This window comes from Scyliorhinus torazame, chromosome 11, assembly GCF_047496885.1.
Source record: "Scyliorhinus torazame isolate Kashiwa2021f chromosome 11, sScyTor2.1, whole genome shotgun sequence".
Lineage (NCBI taxonomy): Eukaryota > Metazoa > Chordata > Chondrichthyes > Carcharhiniformes > Scyliorhinidae > Scyliorhinus > Scyliorhinus torazame.
Genome location: NC_092717.1, coordinates 63,906,567 through 63,925,955, shown reverse-complemented (window position 1 = coordinate 63,925,955; position 19,389 = coordinate 63,906,567). Strand labels below are relative to the sequence as shown.

At 44.4% G+C, this 19,389-nt stretch overlaps 1 protein-coding gene across 3 annotated transcripts in view; it reads left to right on the top strand.

Moving 5' to 3' along the window:
* The window catches only part of pde1ca (phosphodiesterase 1C, calmodulin-dependent a), a 1,198,716-nt gene that overhangs the window by 457,337 nt on the left and 721,990 nt on the right, over positions 1 to 19,389 (top strand). For all 3 annotated transcript variants that reach the window (XM_072467371.1, XM_072467370.1, XM_072467372.1), the window contains exon 3: positions 2,702 to 2,815. In XM_072467371.1, coding sequence (XP_072323472.1) covers positions 2,702 to 2,815 — 114 coding nt within the window. The remainder of the gene's footprint in view (positions 1 to 2,701; positions 2,816 to 19,389) is intronic.

The following is a 19,389-nucleotide window of genomic DNA, read 5'->3' as shown; positions in this document are numbered from 1 at the left end:
CTTGGCTCCCCACTCTGCAACTGGATACTCGATTTTCTGACCAACAGACCACAATCAGTAAGAATGAACAACAACAACACCTCCTCCACAATAGTCCTCAACACCGGCGCCCCGCAAGGCTGCGTACTTAGCCCCCTACTCTGCTCCCTGTACACACACGACTGCGTGGCAAAACTTGGTTCCAACTCCATCTACAAGTTTGCTGACGATACGACCATCGTGGGCCGGATCTCGAATAACGATGAGTCCGAATACAGGAGGGAGATAGAGAACCTAGTGGAGTGGTGTAGTGACAACAATCTCTCCCTCAATGCCAGCAAAACTAAAGAGCTGGTAATTGACTTCAGGAAGCAAAGTACTGTACACACCCCTGTCAGCATCAACGGGGCCGAGGTGGAGATGGTTAGCAGTTTCAAATTCCTAGGGGTGCACATCTCCAAAAATCTGTCCTGGTCCACCCACGTCGACGCTACCACCAAGAAAGCACAACAGCGCCTGTACTTCCTCAGGAAACTAAGGAAATTCGGCATGTCCACATTAACTCTTACCAACTTTTACAGATGCACCATAGAAAGCATCCTATCGGGCTGCATCACAGCCTGGTATGGCAACTGCTCGGCCCAGGGCCGCAAGAAACTTCAGAGAGTCGTGAACACCGCCCAGTCCATCACACGAACCTGCCTCCCATCCATTGACTCCATCTACACCTCCCGCTGCCTGGGGAAAGCGGGCAGTATAATCAAAGATCCCTCCCACCCGGCTTACTCACTCTTCCAACTTCTTCCATCGGGCAGGAGATACAGAAGTCTGAGAACACGCACGAACAGACTCAAAAACAGCTTCTTCCCCACTGTCACTAGACTCCTAAATGACCCTCTTATGGACTGATTTCATTAACACTACACCCTGTATGCTTCATCCGATGCCAGTGCTTTTTTAGTTTCAGCGTATATGTTGTGTTGCCCTATTATGTATTTTCTTTTATTCCCTTTTCTTCTCATGTACTTAATGATCTGTTGAGCTGCTCGCAGAAAAATACTTTTCACTGTACCTCGGTACACGTGACAATAAACAAATCCAATCCAATTCAATCCAATCCCGCCCTATATTTTTCAATCAGATCATCTCTCCTTCTTCTAAACTGCAATATTTACAGGTACAACATGTTCAAGCTGTCCTCATAAAGCAACCTCTTTATCCCTGCAAATCTTTTCTTAACTGCCTCAAATGCAAACCTGTCCCTTCTTGCGTAAGGTGATCAAAACTTCACAAAGTGCTTCAGGTGTGGTGTCGTCAATGCCGTGTATATTTGGAGCAAGACGTCCCTACTTTTATATTCCATTACATGGGTTGTGATGATTTAGATTCCCAAGAAGTGAGACGATTTGAATATTTTATGTAGAATTATTGAGGTGTGTGACAGTTTAGAAGTAGTTTCCCAAATGTCCTGCAGCTACTTCCTTAATATTGGAACATTTAAAGGCTTGGCTGTTTCCCAACCATCAACATCCTTGGGGGTTACCACTGACCAGAATTTTTTTTTAAATTACATTTAGAATACCCAATAAGTTTTTTCTTTAATTTTGTTTTTACAACAAAGGGGCAATTTAGTGTGGCCAATCCACCTAACCTGCACATCTTTGGGTTGTGGGGTGTAACCCACGCAGACATGGGAAGAATATGCAAACTCCACACGGACAGTGACTCAGGGCTGGGATTTGAACCCGGGTCCTCAGTGCCGCAGTCCCAGTGCTATCCACTGCGCCACATGCCACCCTGACCAGAAAATTAACTGTATCAGTGACATAAATATTGAAGCTACAAGAGTAGGTCAGAGGTTTGGAATAATTGCCCGACATGTAATTTTTTAAGATTTTGGGGGTCAAATTCTTTACAAACCAGGAAGATATAATGATTTAGTTGCCTTGGGTGGAGTAATGATTTAGATGCAAAAATGTGCAATGTTTTAGAAGCAGGGAAAGGCGCAATAATTTCTTACATGTGCAAAGTAGATGATCTACTGGTCAAAAATTAGCTCCAAAAATGAACCAGCAGCAGAGGTTAGTTTCATAATAGCTTTTCAGTCTCATTTGCATATTCTGAGGCTCTATATTTAATGTCACAGGACCATATTTGACTCTTTATGTGGCTACTGAACCTATCTTTATCTGTTATGCTAAGAACCAGACTTTCTCTACTAAGGGGGTAACTTGAGTCAGGAAATTTTCAAGCTATTTTGGCCTGCCTTGCTAAAACGTACCCTGAATAATGCAAGGAAAGAATTATGCTTGCTGACTCCAGATACAGAGCACAAGCAGCTATAAAGTGGGCGAGTGCTGGAGGAAGCCGCTTGGGGAAGACTCCCTTGATTGTCTGGACCCAAATTCGAATTGTTTCATTTTCTTGGTTATAGACTGTATTTAGCTATTCAGATTGAAAGCATTTGCTATATATTGAGTATCATGGCTGGTGATAGGCTCAATACCTCTACCCATGAGTGTGACTCTCAGCTTCACTTGTGATGCAAATTCATCAAATTGAATTGTTGGCCAAGCACCATGTTTTAAGGATAGGCAAAGAGAAATGAACATTTAAAGTTATAGATAGAAGTCATATAATCTATTCATTATAAATGCAATTTATCTTTCCCTTCACAGCTTTCTGGATGTTAGTTAATATAACAGCGTTTCTTTTGTTCTAGCTTGCGATCTTTGGTCAAACAGCTGGAGCGAGGTGAAGCTTCAGTCAAAGAATTGAAGAAGAATTTAGAGCATGCAGCTACAGTGCTTGAGACAGTTTACAATGAAGAGACAAGGTATGTATACAAACCACATCAAGGGGCTTTTACATTTATTTATGTTTGATTTCAGCCATACCTGGGAGATCCCAGGGGAGAAAGTCATCTTTGGATACTGGTGTAGAACAGGCAGCATTGGATTGGCCAGCCGTGATATGCAGCATCTGATATTTAATTCTATTGACAGCATTAGAACTGAATATCAAGTATTCTGTATAGAGGGTGGCCAATCTGATAATGCTCATTTTGTCGCACCAATTAAGATTAATTTTCTTTCCACACATACCCCCCCCCCCCCCCCCCCCCCACACCCCCATACCCAAATATCCATGTGCACCACAATGGCCAACTCTATCTATACAGCTACAACTACTAGTGATTACCCCATCCCCCTCATTGGGGGAGCTCATACTCCCCAAGAATCATGGGATAACCAATTGTCCCCAGTCAATTGGATTTGGGCAGATTATAATAATATTTAAATTAATTTTAATTTTTTTTAAAAAGTATTTTGAATTTTAGATGCATTTACCCTCTTCGCATTCCTCTCACCCACCCAGCCTTCCAGCCCACCCACCCTCAACCTCAAGAACAAAGAACAATACAGCATAGGAATAGGCCCTTCAAGCCTGCGCCGACCATGGTACCTGGCTAAAGTAAAACCGTCTGCACTTACGGAGTCCGTATCCTTCCATTCCCACCCTATTCATCAATTTGTCCAGATGCCCTTAAATGCCACTATCGTACCTGCTCCCACTACCGCCCCAGGCAGCGCATTCCATGTTTACCACCTTCTGTGCAAAAAACTTGCCTCGCACATCTAAACTTTTCCCCACGCACTTTAATTCTATGACCCCTAGTATTTGACCATCCTACCCGAGGAAAGAGCATCTGACTATCCACTCTGTCCATGCCACTCATAATCTTGTAAACGTCTATCAGGTCGCCTCTCAACCTCCCGTTGTTCCAGTGAGAACAGACCGAGTTTATCTAACCTCTTCTCATAGCTAATGCCCTCCATACCAGGCAACATCCTAGTAAACAGCGCCTGTACCCTCTCTAAAGCATCCACATCTTTCTGGTGGTGTGGCGACCAGAATTGTACACAATATTCACATGAGGCCTAACTAAGGTCCTAAAGCTGCAACATAAGACCATAAGACATAGGAGCAGGGCCACTCGGCCCATCGAGTCTGCTCCATCATTCAATCATGGCTGATATTTTTTTCATCCCCTTTCTCCTGCCTTCTCCCCTAACTCCTGATCCCCTTATTAATCAAGAACCTATCTATCTATGTCTTAAAGACACTCAGTAATTTGGCCTCCACAGCCTTCTGCAGCAAAGAGTTCCACAGATTCACCACCCTCTGGCTGAAGAAATTCCTCCTCATCTCTGTATGACTTGTCAATTTTTATATCCAATACCCTGCCCGATGAAGGCCAGCATGCCGTATGCCTCCTTGACCACCTTATCCACATGTGTCGTCACTTTCAGTGATCGGTGGACATTCACTCCCAGATCTCTCTGCCTGTCAATACTCGCAAGAGTTGTACCATTTATTGTGTAATTCCTACATGCATTGGACCTTCCAAAGTGCATTACCTCACACTTGTCCGGATTAAACTCCATCTGCCATTTCTCCGCCCAAGACTCCAATCAGTTTATATCCTGCTGCATCCTCTTGACAATCCTCTTCACTATCCGCAACTCCACCCACCCATTATCCGGTATTTATAAACAAATGAACTCACAAGCCTTGTTAAAACTAAAATGCATCCAAGTGCCCCTGAGTGCCCTTAAAGAAGTAATTTCACTCTTACTAGAAGCTGTGTAAATTCAATCCTGAATTTATAAACAATTTGAAGGTGGCGCACAATTTGACCTCAGAACTGGTAATCTCAGCAGCTGTCTAACCTGAAAGCATTTAGAACAATCACAAGTGCTTAAAAAATTAGAAATTGTTACTTATTTTTACTCGGACATACTTACAATATTATAGCATCCACTCGATTTTCTGTACTTTTAAATTTGAATTCAACATTTTTCAATTCAGTTTTCTAGCTGACAGAATTCAGAATAATTAACAGCCAGAGTCTGATTTAATGTTCGTTTGTATTATGAGAAAAGATCTCCCATTTTGTAAGTTAAAATGTTGCAATTCATATTTCCCCATCAGGGGATGGGCAACTACCCAGCAATGGTCCCACAACCATCCAAAAATAGGTACATGTGAACAATCAGGTTGTTGTTCATTGCTCTTTGCTCATTGCTATCCTCCTCAAACGTAAAACGTGTAGTTCCTTCAATGTATCCAATTATGTCAAGTAAACATTTGGAAAATACATAATTTCCTTTTTTAATTTCACCACCACACTTCTTATCCTCCAATAAGAATAGAAACTGCTGGAAAAAACCAGCAGCATCTGTAGAGAGAGAAACAGAGTTAACGTTTTGAGTCTGTGTGACTGTTGTTCAGAGTTAAAGAGATGTGATGGATTATATTTTGTGTAAGAGGGAGTGGAGCAACTGGAGCAAAGTAGAAGGTGAGTACTGGTGGGAGCTAGGAGAAATTACAACAAAGTATTTTACTTTTATACTCTATGCGTTGAACAGTATTAAGTCCTCAGTATCTGTCAAAAGCTTCCTCTTTTTCTTTATCCTCTCCTTTAAGCACCTTGATATTCTTGGGTTGTGGATTTGTTAGTCCGACCCTTTTTCCTCAAGAGAACATACTTTCTCTGATACTTCACTGTCCTTTTTCTTAAATGCGTCACACTGATCTGGCAATGATTTCCCATAAAGCAGCTGTTTTCAGGCCATTTTTCTGAAATCATGGCTGGGATTCTCTGATCGTCGATGCTGAAACTGCGTTCGCCGATTGGCTGGAGAATCCCCGTTTGTGCCGAAATCGGGATCGGCGCCACTTTTGCGATGCATCGCCCCCTCAAAAACAGCTTACTCGAACAGTGCACCGCACGCCTTCGGGGCGGCCTCAGGACATCACCTGAGGCCCTCCCCCATAGCTCTGCCTCCAATGGGCTAAGTTCCCGATGGCAAGGAACACTTATATAATTTTTTTTCATGGACCCCATGTGCCGATTGCGGACTGTGTCTAGCGTTGCCACAGTCGTAGCAGAGCCGTGCCATTGGCCGGGGTGGGGGAGGCTTTGGCGAGGGCTGGGGAGCTGGTGGGGGTAGTCCGGGGGTGGTGAGGGAGGGTTACTGGGGGTCATTATTTGGCAGGCCAGGTCCATGCGTGGTCAGCGCCACGTTGCACGGCATGGCCGCTGCAGGCCGCCGCCGTGCGCATGCGGGCCATGGACCGGTCATTCTCCAGCCGCTTTTGGCGTGGGAGCCAGGAGCTTTACCCGGCATGGCTGCAAGCCCCCAAACGGTCTTGGAATCGGTGCAGCCGATGCTCCGTTTTTTCTGGCGTAAAACGGCAGTTCCCACACCAGCGTCAGCACATAGGCTGGGAATCGGAGAATCCCGCCCCACATCTCACGTTGGCCAAATTAACTTTTGCCCAATTTCGCTCAATGCTAACATCAAATAACTATGGCTGAGATTTGGATGCCATGTGACTGTCAGATATTTAATTCCATCATCAGGTAGCTGGAGACAACTATTTTTACACCTCTGAAGGTCAAGTCCCAGCAGGCTGGCTGTACTGAAGGCATTAGTTGCAAGATTACTGGAGGCTGCTTCCAGTTCTCTGCCTCTCCCTGTGTTCTGCTGCAGGGACTGACCATCAAATGACATGTTTAGAGTGTATCTTGCTGAATTGTTCGTTATGACTGTTCAGACTAATTGGTTGGGAAAGCCAGAAATGATTTGATCGTTCAGTGGTTGGGTTAATTTTCCACTTACAAGTGGACATCCACCTCAACACTACTCCCAGAAAGGTGGAAACTCAAAATCAAGCCAAATATCTCCAGGTTGCTTCGTACCTCCTGCTCATTAATGTGAAAACAGAAGGATTTTTAAGCATGAAAAAACTCTCTCTGAACATTATACAACTTGCATGTATAATGTTAAGTAAAATATTTTATTTTAGCATGGAGACACTCCAGAAAAGAAGACCTGCGGTATTCATTGTGTGCCATTGCACCAACATAGTAGCACAAGTGGCTAGCATTGTGGCTTCACAGTGCCAGGGTCCCAGGTTCGATTCCCCGTTGGGTCACTGTCTGTGCGGAGTCTGTATGCTCTCCCCGTGTCTGCGTGGGTTTCCTCCAGGTGCTCCGATTTCCTCCCACAGTCCAAAGACGTGCAGGTTAGGTGGATTGGCCGTGATAAATTGCCCTTAGTGACCAAAAAGGTTAGGAGGGGTTATTGGGTTATGGGGATAGGGGGGAAGTGAGGGCTTAAGTGGGTCAGTGCAGACTCGATGGGCCGAATAGCCTCCTTCTACACTGTTTGTTCTCTGTTCAATAACGTCACACTAGTTGTTTCACCCAATGCCTACAGGGATCACAAAAGGAAATCATTTTCTCCATGAGTCATGACTTTGATAAACTATGGAATCAGTTACAAGATTTACCTCTCTACTCAACCATTAATTAATTTGTCAACAGCCTTCAGGTACAATAAATGCATCGATACAGTTTCACACTGCACACAAAAAGCTGCATCATCTTCAAGTCAACAGATAAGTTTTCTGCAGAGTAGGCTGCTTTGGTCTAGAAGTATGATCAACTGATCTGATAATCCATCTTTTAGGGTGGCACGGTGATTAGCACTACTGCCTCACAGCTCCAGGGTCCTGGGTTTAATTCCGGCCTCGGGTGACTGTATGGAGTTTACAATTTCTCCCCGTGTCTGCGTGGGTTTCTTCCGGCTGCTCCGGTTTCATCCCATAATCGAAAGATGTGCAGGTTAGGTGGATTGGCCATGCTAAATTGCCCCTTAGTGTCCAAACGGTTTGGTGGGGTTACTGGGTTATGGGGATAGGGTGGAGGCGTGAGCTTAAGTAGGGTGCTCGTTCCAAGGGCCAGTACAGACTCGATGGGCCGAATAGCCTCCTTTTGCACTGTAAATTCGATGCTTCTATGATTCTTTTCCTCAGACAACTAAATTGTTTTATGGAATTACTTAAGTTCCTCTATTGGATTCACAAACCTAGCAATTCCCTCCATTGTCTGTGGGACACTCACATTTTAGATTGTGACCCTATATCAAGAACGTGATCATATATACTTATATAGCAATAATCCTGACATTTCATAGAATAAAATCATACAATAGTTTATCTTTCTTGTTCATCTTTCGAGGTGAAGATGGCCTTGTTTAACATCTGAGATATTTGGTAGGGTTCTGGTGGGTATGTATGTCACTGCGAAGGCTAACCTGCACCTGAATGGTTCTGCTGTAAATAGGACAGGATAATGCAGATGATTGAGTTTATGGACAAGTTGCTGGCTCAGGATTTCCTCGCTTTCACTTTCTCACTGCCTCTGATGCGCTTGCTTTTGAAGGAGGCCACATTGTTTTTTGTTGTGGCAAGTGTAACAATCCTGGGTGAGCTTCTTCCAGGAATCAGAGTCAATATCAAAATTCAATGGAGCCCTCAGAGTCTCCTTGTCGTGCTTCCTTTCATCACCGTGAAAGCAGACCACATAGAAGACATTGGTAAGTGAGCATCTGGCATTCCACAACATGACCAGTTGTGACTTGTTAATATTGGTGTGGATGCTTGGCATGTTAGCTCAGGGTGAGCACCTCAGTGTCTGGCATTTTGTCTGTCATTTGATCTTCAGAAGTTTCTGATGGCAGCTCAAATGAAAGTGTTTGAGCTTCCTGGTATGGCACTGACACACAGTCCAAGTCTCCCATCACAGAGCAGAATTGGAAAATCTAGTGCTCTGTAGACTTTCAGTTTGATAGGCAGACTTCCTCGTCTTCATTCTCAGCAGTTGGACATCTGCCGGCAGCTTTGGCTGTTTCTGAAGTGTCTCATTGTTAATACAGGACAGCTGGAAAGAATGTGCTGTAGAGATAAGCAAACATATGCACTGCTGCCAGGTTCTGGTCATGGATTGAAGCCTCAGCCTTGAAATAAGGCTTTCCTGAAGCAGACAGGAACATTACTTCAGATTACTTTGTGACAATTGTAAGTCTGAAATTGATGCTTGTATTGCGGAAAATGCCATGCATGTCCAGCTCTGAACTGGCAGCTAGTGCACCATCATCAGGAAAACACAAAGTATGTCCTTGGAGACCTTGGTCTTTGCCCTGAAACCATCTCAGGTGGAGCAGCTTTCCATCCTTGCAATATCTGATTTTGATACCAGGATGACATTGGAGAGCAAGATGTAGGAAAACATGCTGAAGAGATTTGGTGCTAGCGTGCAGCCCTGTTTAACTCCATTAGTGACATCATCTAGGTCATACTTGAGCCTGCCATCATGGACTATTGAACCATTCTGATGAATTTCAGAGGGCATATCTCCACTACCTTCTTACAATTCTCACTGCTGACTGTATCAAAGACCTTGGTCAGGGAAACAAATGTGATGCAGAGGTCCATATTCAGTACTTGGCATTTTTCCTTGAGCTGTTTAACTGCAAACACCATTTTTTCTGTGAGTACTGTTGACTCGTCAATACAGAGGATTGGTGATGAACCGGCAGACTGAGGCCTGCGGACAGTTTTCAGAGCATCACAGAATCACTTGCTGCCTTTGTGGTCAGAATCTGACTGAATTCATCTGCTTTCTGATTCAACCAGTGTCTTGCATTTTCTGAGTTTTCACTGGACCGTCCTGTGGATGTTCCAGCAGGCATCATGCTTGGATAGTGATGACACTGAAATAAACCCTGCAGAGGTGATTTTTCTCCTCCTTTGGTTACTAGATTACCTCATTGTTTTCAGCAAACCCACCTTGATGCTGGCGTTGGTGTAGGGTCATGGTTCTCTAGACCGGTGGAGTACACTATATCCCTGAAGGTCACCCAGACATCCTCAAAGCATTGAGTGTTCATTTTCACAGGCAACTCATGAGTCTGGTACAAAATGTGAAGTCACACGGGATCAGAGGTGAGCTGGCAAGATGGATAGAGAACTGGCTAGGTCATAGAAGGCAGAGAGTAGCAATGGAAGGGTGCTTTTCTGATTGGAGGGCTGTGGCCAGTGGTGTTCCGCAGCGATCAGTGCTTGGACTTTTGCTGTTTGTAGTATATATAAATGATTTGGAGGAAGATGCAACTGGTCTGATTAGTAAGTTTGCGGACGACACAAAGGTTTGTGGAATTGCGGATAGTAATGAGGACTGTCAGAGGATACATCAGAATTTAGATCGTTTGGTGACTTGGGCGGAGAGATGGCAGATGGAGTTTAATCCGGACAAATGTGAGGTAATGCATTTTGGAAGGTCTAATACAGGTAGGGAATATACAGTGATTGGAGAACCCTCAATAGTATTGACAGTCAGAGAGATCTTGATGTACAGGTCCACAGGTCACTGAAAGGGGCAACACAGGTGGAGAAGGTAGTCAAGAAGGCATACGGCATGCTTGCCTTCATTGGCCGGGGCATTGAGTATAAGAATTGGCAAGTCATGTTGCAGCTGTATAGAACCTTAGTTAGGCCACACTTGGAGTATAGTGTTCAATTCTGGTTGCCACGCTACGAGAAGGATGTGGAGGCTTTAGAGAGGCTGCAGAAGAGATTTACCAGGATGTTGCCTGGTATGGAGGGCAGTAGCTATGAGGAGAGGTTGAAAAACTCGGTTTGTTCTCACTGGAATGAAGGAGGTTGAGGGGCAACCTGATAGAGGTCTACAAAATTATGAGGGGCCTAGACAGAATGGATAATCAGAGACTTTTTCCCAGGGCAGAGGGGTCGATTACTAGGGGGCATAGGTTTAAGGTGCGAGGGGCAAGGTTTAGAGGAGATGTACGAGGCAATTTTTTTACACAGAGGGTAGTGGGTGCCTGGAACTCGCTGCCGGAGGAGGTTGTAGAAGCAGGAACGATAGTGACATTTAAGGGGCATCTTGACAAATACATGAATAGGATGGGAATAGAGGGATTCGAACCCCGGAAGTGTAGAAGATTTTTGTTTAGACGGGCAGCAGGGTCGGTGCAGGCTTGGAGGGCCGAAGGGCCTGTTCCTGTGCTGTACTTTTCTTTGTTCTTTTGTTCTCTGTGACAGGGTTCCCTTGTTTGAGCTTTGAGACGCTGAGATGATTCTGAAACCTCATGCCCTGGTGCGTCTACGGCGATAGATTTAATGTTTAGCTTTGAAATGATAACACAGTGGACAGCTTAGCAGTCAATTCAGAATGAGGCTTTTGTTACACGCTCATCTTGCATGTCCCTCTGCCTGGTGATGACATAGTCGATTAAATGCCAATGCGTAGAACAAGGTGCATCCCAGACATCTTGTTATGATTCAGGAATTGAAAAACTATTGATGATTAAGAGCACGGCAGCCTTGTGGATAGCACAATTGCTTCACAGCTCCAGGGTCCCAGGTTCGATTCTGGTTTGGGTCACTGTCTGCGGAGTCTGCACATCCTCCCGTGTGTGTGTGGGTTTCCTCCGGGTGCTCCGGTTTCCTCCCACAGTCCAAAGATGTGCAGGTTTGGTGGAGTGGCCATGATAAATTGCCCTTAGTGTCCAAAATTGCCCTTAGTGTTGGGTGGGGTTACTGGGTTATGGGGATAGGGTGGCGGTGTTGACCTTTGGTGGGGTGCTCTTTCCAAGAGCCGGTGCAGACTCGATGGGCCGAATGGCCTCCTTCTGCACTGTAAATTCTATGATAAAAAGCTCATGCTCAGCAAGAAGAAATCATTACTGTTACAACTGTCAACCCAATTTTCTACGCTTACTCCTTCCCACACCTGGTGATCTAGAACATAAAGAACATAGAATATACAGTGCAGAAGGAGGCCATTCGGCCCATCGAGTCTGCACCGACCCACTTAAGCCCTCACTTCCACCCTATCCCCTTAACCCAATAACTCCTCCTAACCTTCTTGGACACTAAAGGCAATTTAGCATGGCCAATCCACCTAACCTGCACGTCTTTGGACTGGAAACTCACGCAGACACAGAAGACTGGAGGATAGCAAATGTTGTCCCCTTGTTCAAAAAGGGGAGTAGAGACAATCCCGGTAACTATAGACCAGTGAGCCTTACTTCTGTTGTGGTCAAAATCTTGGAAAGGTTTATAAGAGATGGGATGTATAATCATCTGGAAAGGAATAATTTGATTAGAGGTAGTCAACATGGTTTTGTGAAGGGTAGTTCGTGCCTCACAAACCTTATTGAGTTCTTTGAGAAGGTGACCAAACAGGTGGATGAGGGTAAAGCAGTTGATGTGGTGTACATGGATTTCAGTAAAGTGTTTGATAAGGTTCCCCACGGTAGGCTACTGCAGAAAATACGGAGGCATGGGATTCAGGGTGATTTAGCAGTTTGGATCAGAAATTGGCTCGCTGGAAGAAGACAAAGGGTGGTGGTTGATGGGGAATGTTCAGACTGGAGTCCAGTTACTAGTGGTGTTTTGAGGCCATTTTTATAAATGACCTGGAGGAGGGCGTAGAAGGATGGGTGAGTAAATTTGCAGATGACACTAAAGTCGGTGGAGTTGTGGACAGTGCGGAAGGATGTTACTCGTTATAGAGGGACATAGATAAGCTGCAGCGCTGGGCTGAGAGGTGGCAAATTGAGTTTAATGCAGAAAAGTGTGAGGTAATTCATTTTGGAAGGAATAACAGGAAGACAGAGTATTGTGCTGATGGTAAGATTCTTGGCAGTGTGGATGAGCAGAGAGATCTCGGTGTCCATGTACATAGATCCCTGAAAGTTGCCACCCAGGTTGAGAGGGTTGTTAAGAAGGCGTACGGTGTGTTAGCTTTTATTGGTAGAGGGATTGAGTTTCGGAGCCATGAGGTCATGTTGCAGTTGTACAAAACTCTGGTGCGGCCGCATTTGGAGTATTGCGTGCAATTCTGGTCGCCGCATTGTAGGAAGAATGTGGAAGCATTGGAAAGGGTGCAGAGGAGATTTACCAGAATGTTGCCTGGTATGGAGGGAAGATCTTATGAGGAAAGGCTGAGGGACTTTAGGAGGCATGGTTAGTAAGTTTGCAGATGACACCAAGACACAGTGGATAGTGAAGAAGGTTATCTAGGATTGCAACGGGATCTTGATCAATTAGGCCAGTGGGCCGACGAATGGCAGATGGAGTTTAATTTAGATAAATGTGAGGTGATGCATTTTGGCAGATCGAATCAGGCCAGGACCTACTCAGTTAATGGTATGGCGTTGGGGAGAGTTATAGAACAAAGAGATCTAGGAGTACAGGTTCATAGCTCCTCGAAGGTGGAGTCGCAGGTGGACAGGGTGGTGAAGAAGGCATTCGGCATGCCTGGTTTCATTGGTCAGAACATTGAATATAGGAGTTGGGACGTCTTGTTGAAGTTGTACAAGACATTGGTACGGCCACACTTGGAATACTGTGTGCAGTTCTGGTCACCCTATTATAGAAAGGATATTATTAAACTAGAAAGAGTGCAGAAAAGATTTACTAGGATGTTGCCGGGACTTGATGGTTTGAGTTATAAGGAGAGGCTGGATAGACTGGGACTTTTTTCCCTGGAGCGTAGGAGGCTTAGGGGTGATTTTATAGAGGTCTATAAAATAATGAGGGGCATAGATAAGGTAGATAGTCAACATCTTTTCCCAAAGGTAGGGGAGTCTAAAACTAGAGGGCATAGGTTTAAGGTGAGAGGGGAGAGATTCAGAAGGGCCCAGAGGGGCAATTTCTTCACTCAGAGGGTAGTGAGTGTCTGGAATGGGCTGCCAGAGGTAGTAGTAGAGGCGGGTACAATTGTGTCTTTTAAAAAGCATTTTGATGGTTACATGGGTAAGATGGGTATAGAGGGTTATGGGCCAAGTGCAGGCAACTGGGACTAGCTTAATGGTAAAAACTGGGCGGCATGGACTGGTTGGGCCGAAGGGCCTGTTTCCATGCTGTAAACTTCTATGATTCTATGACTTGAGGCTGTTTTCATTAGAGAGAAGAAGTTTAAGAGGTGACTTAATTGAGGCATACAAGATGATCAGAGGATTAGATGGGGTGGACAGTTTCTTTTCCTCAGATGGTGATGTCTAGCACGAGGGAACATAGCTTTAAATTGAGGGGAGATAGATATAGGACAGATGTCAGAGGTAGGTTCTTTACTCAGAGAGTAGTAAGGGTGTGGAATGCCCTGCCTGCAAAGTAGTGGACTCGCCAACACTAAGGACATTTAAATGGTCATTGGATAGCCATATGGACGATAAGGGAATAGTGTAGATGGGCTTTAGAGTGGTTTCACAGGTCGGCGCAACATCGAGGGCCGAAGGGCCTGTACTGCGCTGTAATGTTCTATGTTCTATTTATTTACACTACTTAAATTAAGCTCGTTGACTTACTCCTAAAGTAAGCAATAATCTAATGTACAATCTATCCTCAACTACACTAGTCTTAACACTCTATCTAATACTGTACTGCTCTCTCTATCACTGCTCTCTCTAGCTCTCCTCTGCAGCTCTTCCCCAGAGATCTGTGAGTCACTGCTTTCTATACTTCTGTAACTAGCTCCAGTTAGTGGTTATCTACATCATTACATTAACCGTTTGTTATCTGTACATTTCCAATAATGTCACACCCCCTTTCTTTGAGAAAATAAATTTGTTCTAAACTCTTTCTAACTTTTTTTTACATGCATAGTGGATGCTATGGAGTAGGACTGGTTTAGCTCAGTGGGCTAGACAGGTGGTTTGTGATTCAGAACAAGGCCAGCAGCGCGGGTTCAATTCCTGTTCCAGCTTAGAATTCTGAATTCTCTCTCTGTGTACCCGAACAGGCGCCCAAAATTGGCGACTAGGGGCTTTTCACAGTAACTTCATTGCAGTGTTAATGTAAACCTACTTGTGACAATAAAGGTTATTATTATGTTCATACATTACATGCTTTGAAAGTATTGTACATATCATTATTTCAAATTCTTTAGAGTGACTGTCCTTAATATATTTTACGAATTCAGTCTATTTGGTGATCTTCTCATTCTTTTTGATCTTCTTAGTACAGTCGTAGTGCCATCAGAGTTTTTAAAAATATGTTCTGTCTGTGTAGTTGTTAATAACGCTGCAGATAGGTCTATGTTGCTAATTAAAGTGTTTGTGTTAAATTCGGCTTTGGAACTTTCATTGAACTTTTAGTAAAGCTCACCTATTTCTTCGATGGGCACATTAAGAAGTCTTACAATACCAAGACTTCTTACTGTGCCCACCCCAGTCCAACACCGGCATATCCACATCATGGCTATTTCTTTGCAACAGTGTGCCAGCTTCAGTTTGACTATCTATGACTTTGGTGCAACCTCATTTAAGACTTCAGGTGCTTCTGACCAGCCATCATTTGGATTTTCTATCCTTACAATATCACTTTCTGTGAGCTGTGGTAGCGGTTTTGCTTGCCTGTTATAGTAAGCTTGCTGCTTGCATTGCTTCTGCTTGATATGTTGATACATTAGCTGTTCATTCTCGTTAGGAATGATGATGGCAGGTAATGTTGTTGTAAGCTTCCTACCCATGAGCATTTGGACAGTGACAATCCTGATGATAACAGCGTTGCTCTATAACTTAAGAGTGCTCGCGACAAGTCCTTCTTGTCCTCATATGCCTTCCTGAAGAATTGCTTTATTATGCTGATGCCTTTTTGGGCTTTTCCATTAAATTGAGGATATAATGGACTGGAGATAACGCGTTGTAAGTTGTATGCTGCTGCAAAGGACAAGTATTCCGTGCAACTAAAACAAGATCCATTATCCGTCACGACTTATTCCGTTTCGAGCAAATACAGATTCTGCTGCTCTTATCACTGAGTGAGCAGTCGGATCCGACAACTTCATTCCTTCAGGATAGTTAAAATGCAATGATTAAATGATCCTTTCCTCGGAAGTAGAAGATATCCATCCCGACCATTGCCCACGGACTTGTGACGATTTCACTGGCCACGAAGGTACTTTGCATTGAGATGGTTGATGTGTTTGACAGACATTACACTCTTTCACGAAGTTGTCAACATCACGATTGATGCCCAGCCAGTACACTGGCTATCTGGCACATCTGCGACACCTTTCTATTCCTCGATGCCCTTTATCTATCTTCTCGATGATACTTTGTCTCAGGCAGGATTGCATCACAATCCTGTCCCCTTTTAGCAAGAATCCGTTTATCATGGTCAAATCATCCTTGATTCTTCAAAAATTTCGACAACTGCACTGAAGGCCATCCTTCAGTTAGGTTTTTTTCATTAACCATTGTAGAATTGGATCTTTTTCAGTTTCATTTTTGATCAGCTTTAGCTTTGCATCGGATGCAGGTAGCATTTCTGCAACAAATGCAGCATTTCCACACTGAGAACAACTCCTGATGCTTCCTCATCATTGTTGCTTGCGGCTCTCGATAACGTATCTGCCATAACTAATTCTTTGCCCGGGGTATATACCAACATGAAGGCGTATCTTCTTAGCTTTATTATCATACTTTGAAGTCATGGCGACATGTCATTAAGATCTTTCTTTATGATGTTGACCAGCGGTGATGATCTGTTTCCACAACGAAGTGTGGTAGGCCATACACATAATAATGAAATTTGCTGATTCCCGTCAACGGACCTTGGCATTCCTTCTCTATTTGTGCATACCGTTTTCTGTCGGTGACATAGCACAAGGTACCTATGCAACTGGCTTCCATTGATCATTGTCTGCCTTTTGTAGCAGAACTGCCCCAATGCCATCCTGGCTGGTGTCTGCTGATATCTTCGTCTCCTTGGTGGAGTCAAAAAATGCAAGCAATGGAGCTGTGGTAAGTGCTGATTTCATGCCTTGTCACTCAGCTGCATGCTTAGGTGTCCACTGAAATTCAACCTTCTTTTTGACCGGGTTTCTTAAAGCTGCTGTTCTGCTAGAAAAATTTGGGATAAATTTGCCCATGAAATTAACCACACTCCGCATTCGTAAAATTGCCTTCTTATCTGTTGGTATTGGTATCTGACCAACAGCATTAATCTTGGTCTTTCACACACATCATAGATCTTACCCAGTCTGTCAGCTCAGTCAATTTTGAGATAATGTTGCATTGCTGCATTCTGTCTACTTCGTCTTTAAGACGGTCCCTTAATGGTACTGGCACTCTTCTGGGTGCATGTATTACTGGCATGGCATCTTGTTTGAGTTTGATGCTGTGTGTGAATGGCAGGATGCCCATTCCATTGAAGACATGCTTGTATTTGCTCAAAATGGCTGCAATTCGATCATTTAATGAACCATTTGAAAGACTGGCTGTGTGTATTCGTTGTACGAACTTTAGTTTAATACACGCCTCTACACCAATTCACGATTACTTGTTGTCACCTACAATCTTGAAGTCTAATGGCATGGGGATGTCACCATTCTGCACCATGAGGCAGCAGGAATCTTTGGTCATTATGGCATTGCCATTGTAATCTGTCAGTCGACAGGTTGATTGTCTTATTTCTGGAGTGCTGTGCACTTATAAGACCATAAGACGTAAGAGAAGAATGAGGCCAATCGGCCCATCGAGTCTGCTCCGCCATTCAGTTATGGCTGATATTTTTCTCATCCCCATTTTCCTGCCTTCTCCCCATAATCCCTGATCCCTTTATTGATCAAAAACCTATCTATCTCTGTCTTAAAGACACTCAGTGATTTGGCCTCCACAGCCTTCTGCAGCAAAGAGTTCCACAGATTCACCACACTCTGGCTGAAGAAATTCCTCCTCATCTCTGTTTTAAAGGATAATCCCTTTAATTTGAGATTGTGTCCTCTGCTTCTAGTTCTTCCTACAAGTGGAAACATCCTCACCATGTCCACTCTATCCAGGCTTCGCAGTATCCTGTAAGTTTCAATAAGATCCCCCCTCATCCTTCTGAACTCCAACGAGTACAGACCCAGAGTCCTCAACCGTTCCTCATACGACAAGCTCTTCATTCCAGGGATCATTCTTGTGTACCCTCTCTGGACCCTTTCCAAGGCCAGCATATCCTTCCTTAGATACGGGGACCTGCTCACAATACTCCAAATGGGGTCTGACCAGAGCCTTTTAAGAACAGCCCTGGACTTGTATTCCAGTCCTCTCGACATGAATGCCAACATTGCATTTGCCTTCCTAACTGCCGACTGAACCTGCACGTTAACCTTAAGAGAATCTTGAACAAGGACTCCCAAGTCCCTTTGTGCTTCTGATTCCCTAAGCACCTTCCCATTTAGAAAATAGTCTACGCCTCCATTTCTCCTTCCAAAGTGCACAACCTCACACCTTTCCACACTGTATTCCATCTACCATTTCTTTGCCCACTCTCCTAGCCTGTCCAAGTCCTTTTGCAGCCCACCTGCTTCCTCAATACTACCTGCCCCTCTACAGATCTTTGTATCATCTGTAAACTTAGCAACATTGCCTTCAGTTCCTTTTTCCAGATCATTAATGTATATTGTGAAAAGTACTGGCCCAAGCACCAACCCCTGAGGCACACCAATAGTCACCGGTTGCCATCCTGAAAAAGACCCCTTTATCCCCACTCTCGGCCTTCTGCCAGTCAGCCAATCCTCTATCCATGCCAGGATCTTACCCTTAACAACATGGGCTCTTAACTTATTTAACAATCTCCTATGCGGTACCTTGTCAAAGGCCTTATGGAAATCTAAATAAATCACACCCACTGGTTCTCCTTTGTCTAACTTCCTTGTTACTTCCTCAAAGAATTCTCACAGATTTGTCAGACATGACCTGCCCTTGACAAAGCTGTGCTGACTCAGTCCTATTTTATCATGCACTTCCAAGAACTCCGCGATCTCATCTTCAATAATGGACTCTAAAATCTTACCAATGACCGAAGTCAAGCTAACCGGCCTATAATTTCCTGTCTTCTGCCTCCATCTTTCATAAACAGGGGAGTTACATTCGCCACTTTCCAGTCCTCTGGGACGCTTCCTGCCTCCAGTGATTCCTGAAAGATCATCACCAATGCCTCCACAATCTCCTGAGCTGTCTCTTTTAGAACCCTGGGGTGTAGTCCATCCGGTCCAGGTGATTTATCCTTCCCTCAGCATGTTTCCACCTCCTTGGGATGAATTTCTGTTGTGCCTCCTGAATAACCCCCAAAAACTCCTGCCATTGCTGTTCCACTGTCTTCCCTGCTAGGCTCCTTTTCCAATCAAATCTGGCCAGCTCCTCCCTCATGTCTTTGTAGTTACCCTTATTTAATCTTGGACACACTCGTCTCTATCAAGAACGGTCACCTCAGCACTTCACTTTACCGCAAACCCACGGATAACCTCACGATGCTCCACTTCTCCAGCTTTCACCCTAAACACATTAAAGAAACCATCCGCTATGAACAAGCGCTCCATATACACAGGATCTGCTCAGACGAGGAAGAGCGTAACAGACATCTACAGACGTTGAAAGATGCCCTCGTACGTACGGGATATGGCACTCGACTCATCGATCGACAGTTCCAACACGCCACAGCGAAAAACCGCACCGACCTCCTCAGAAGACAAACATGGGA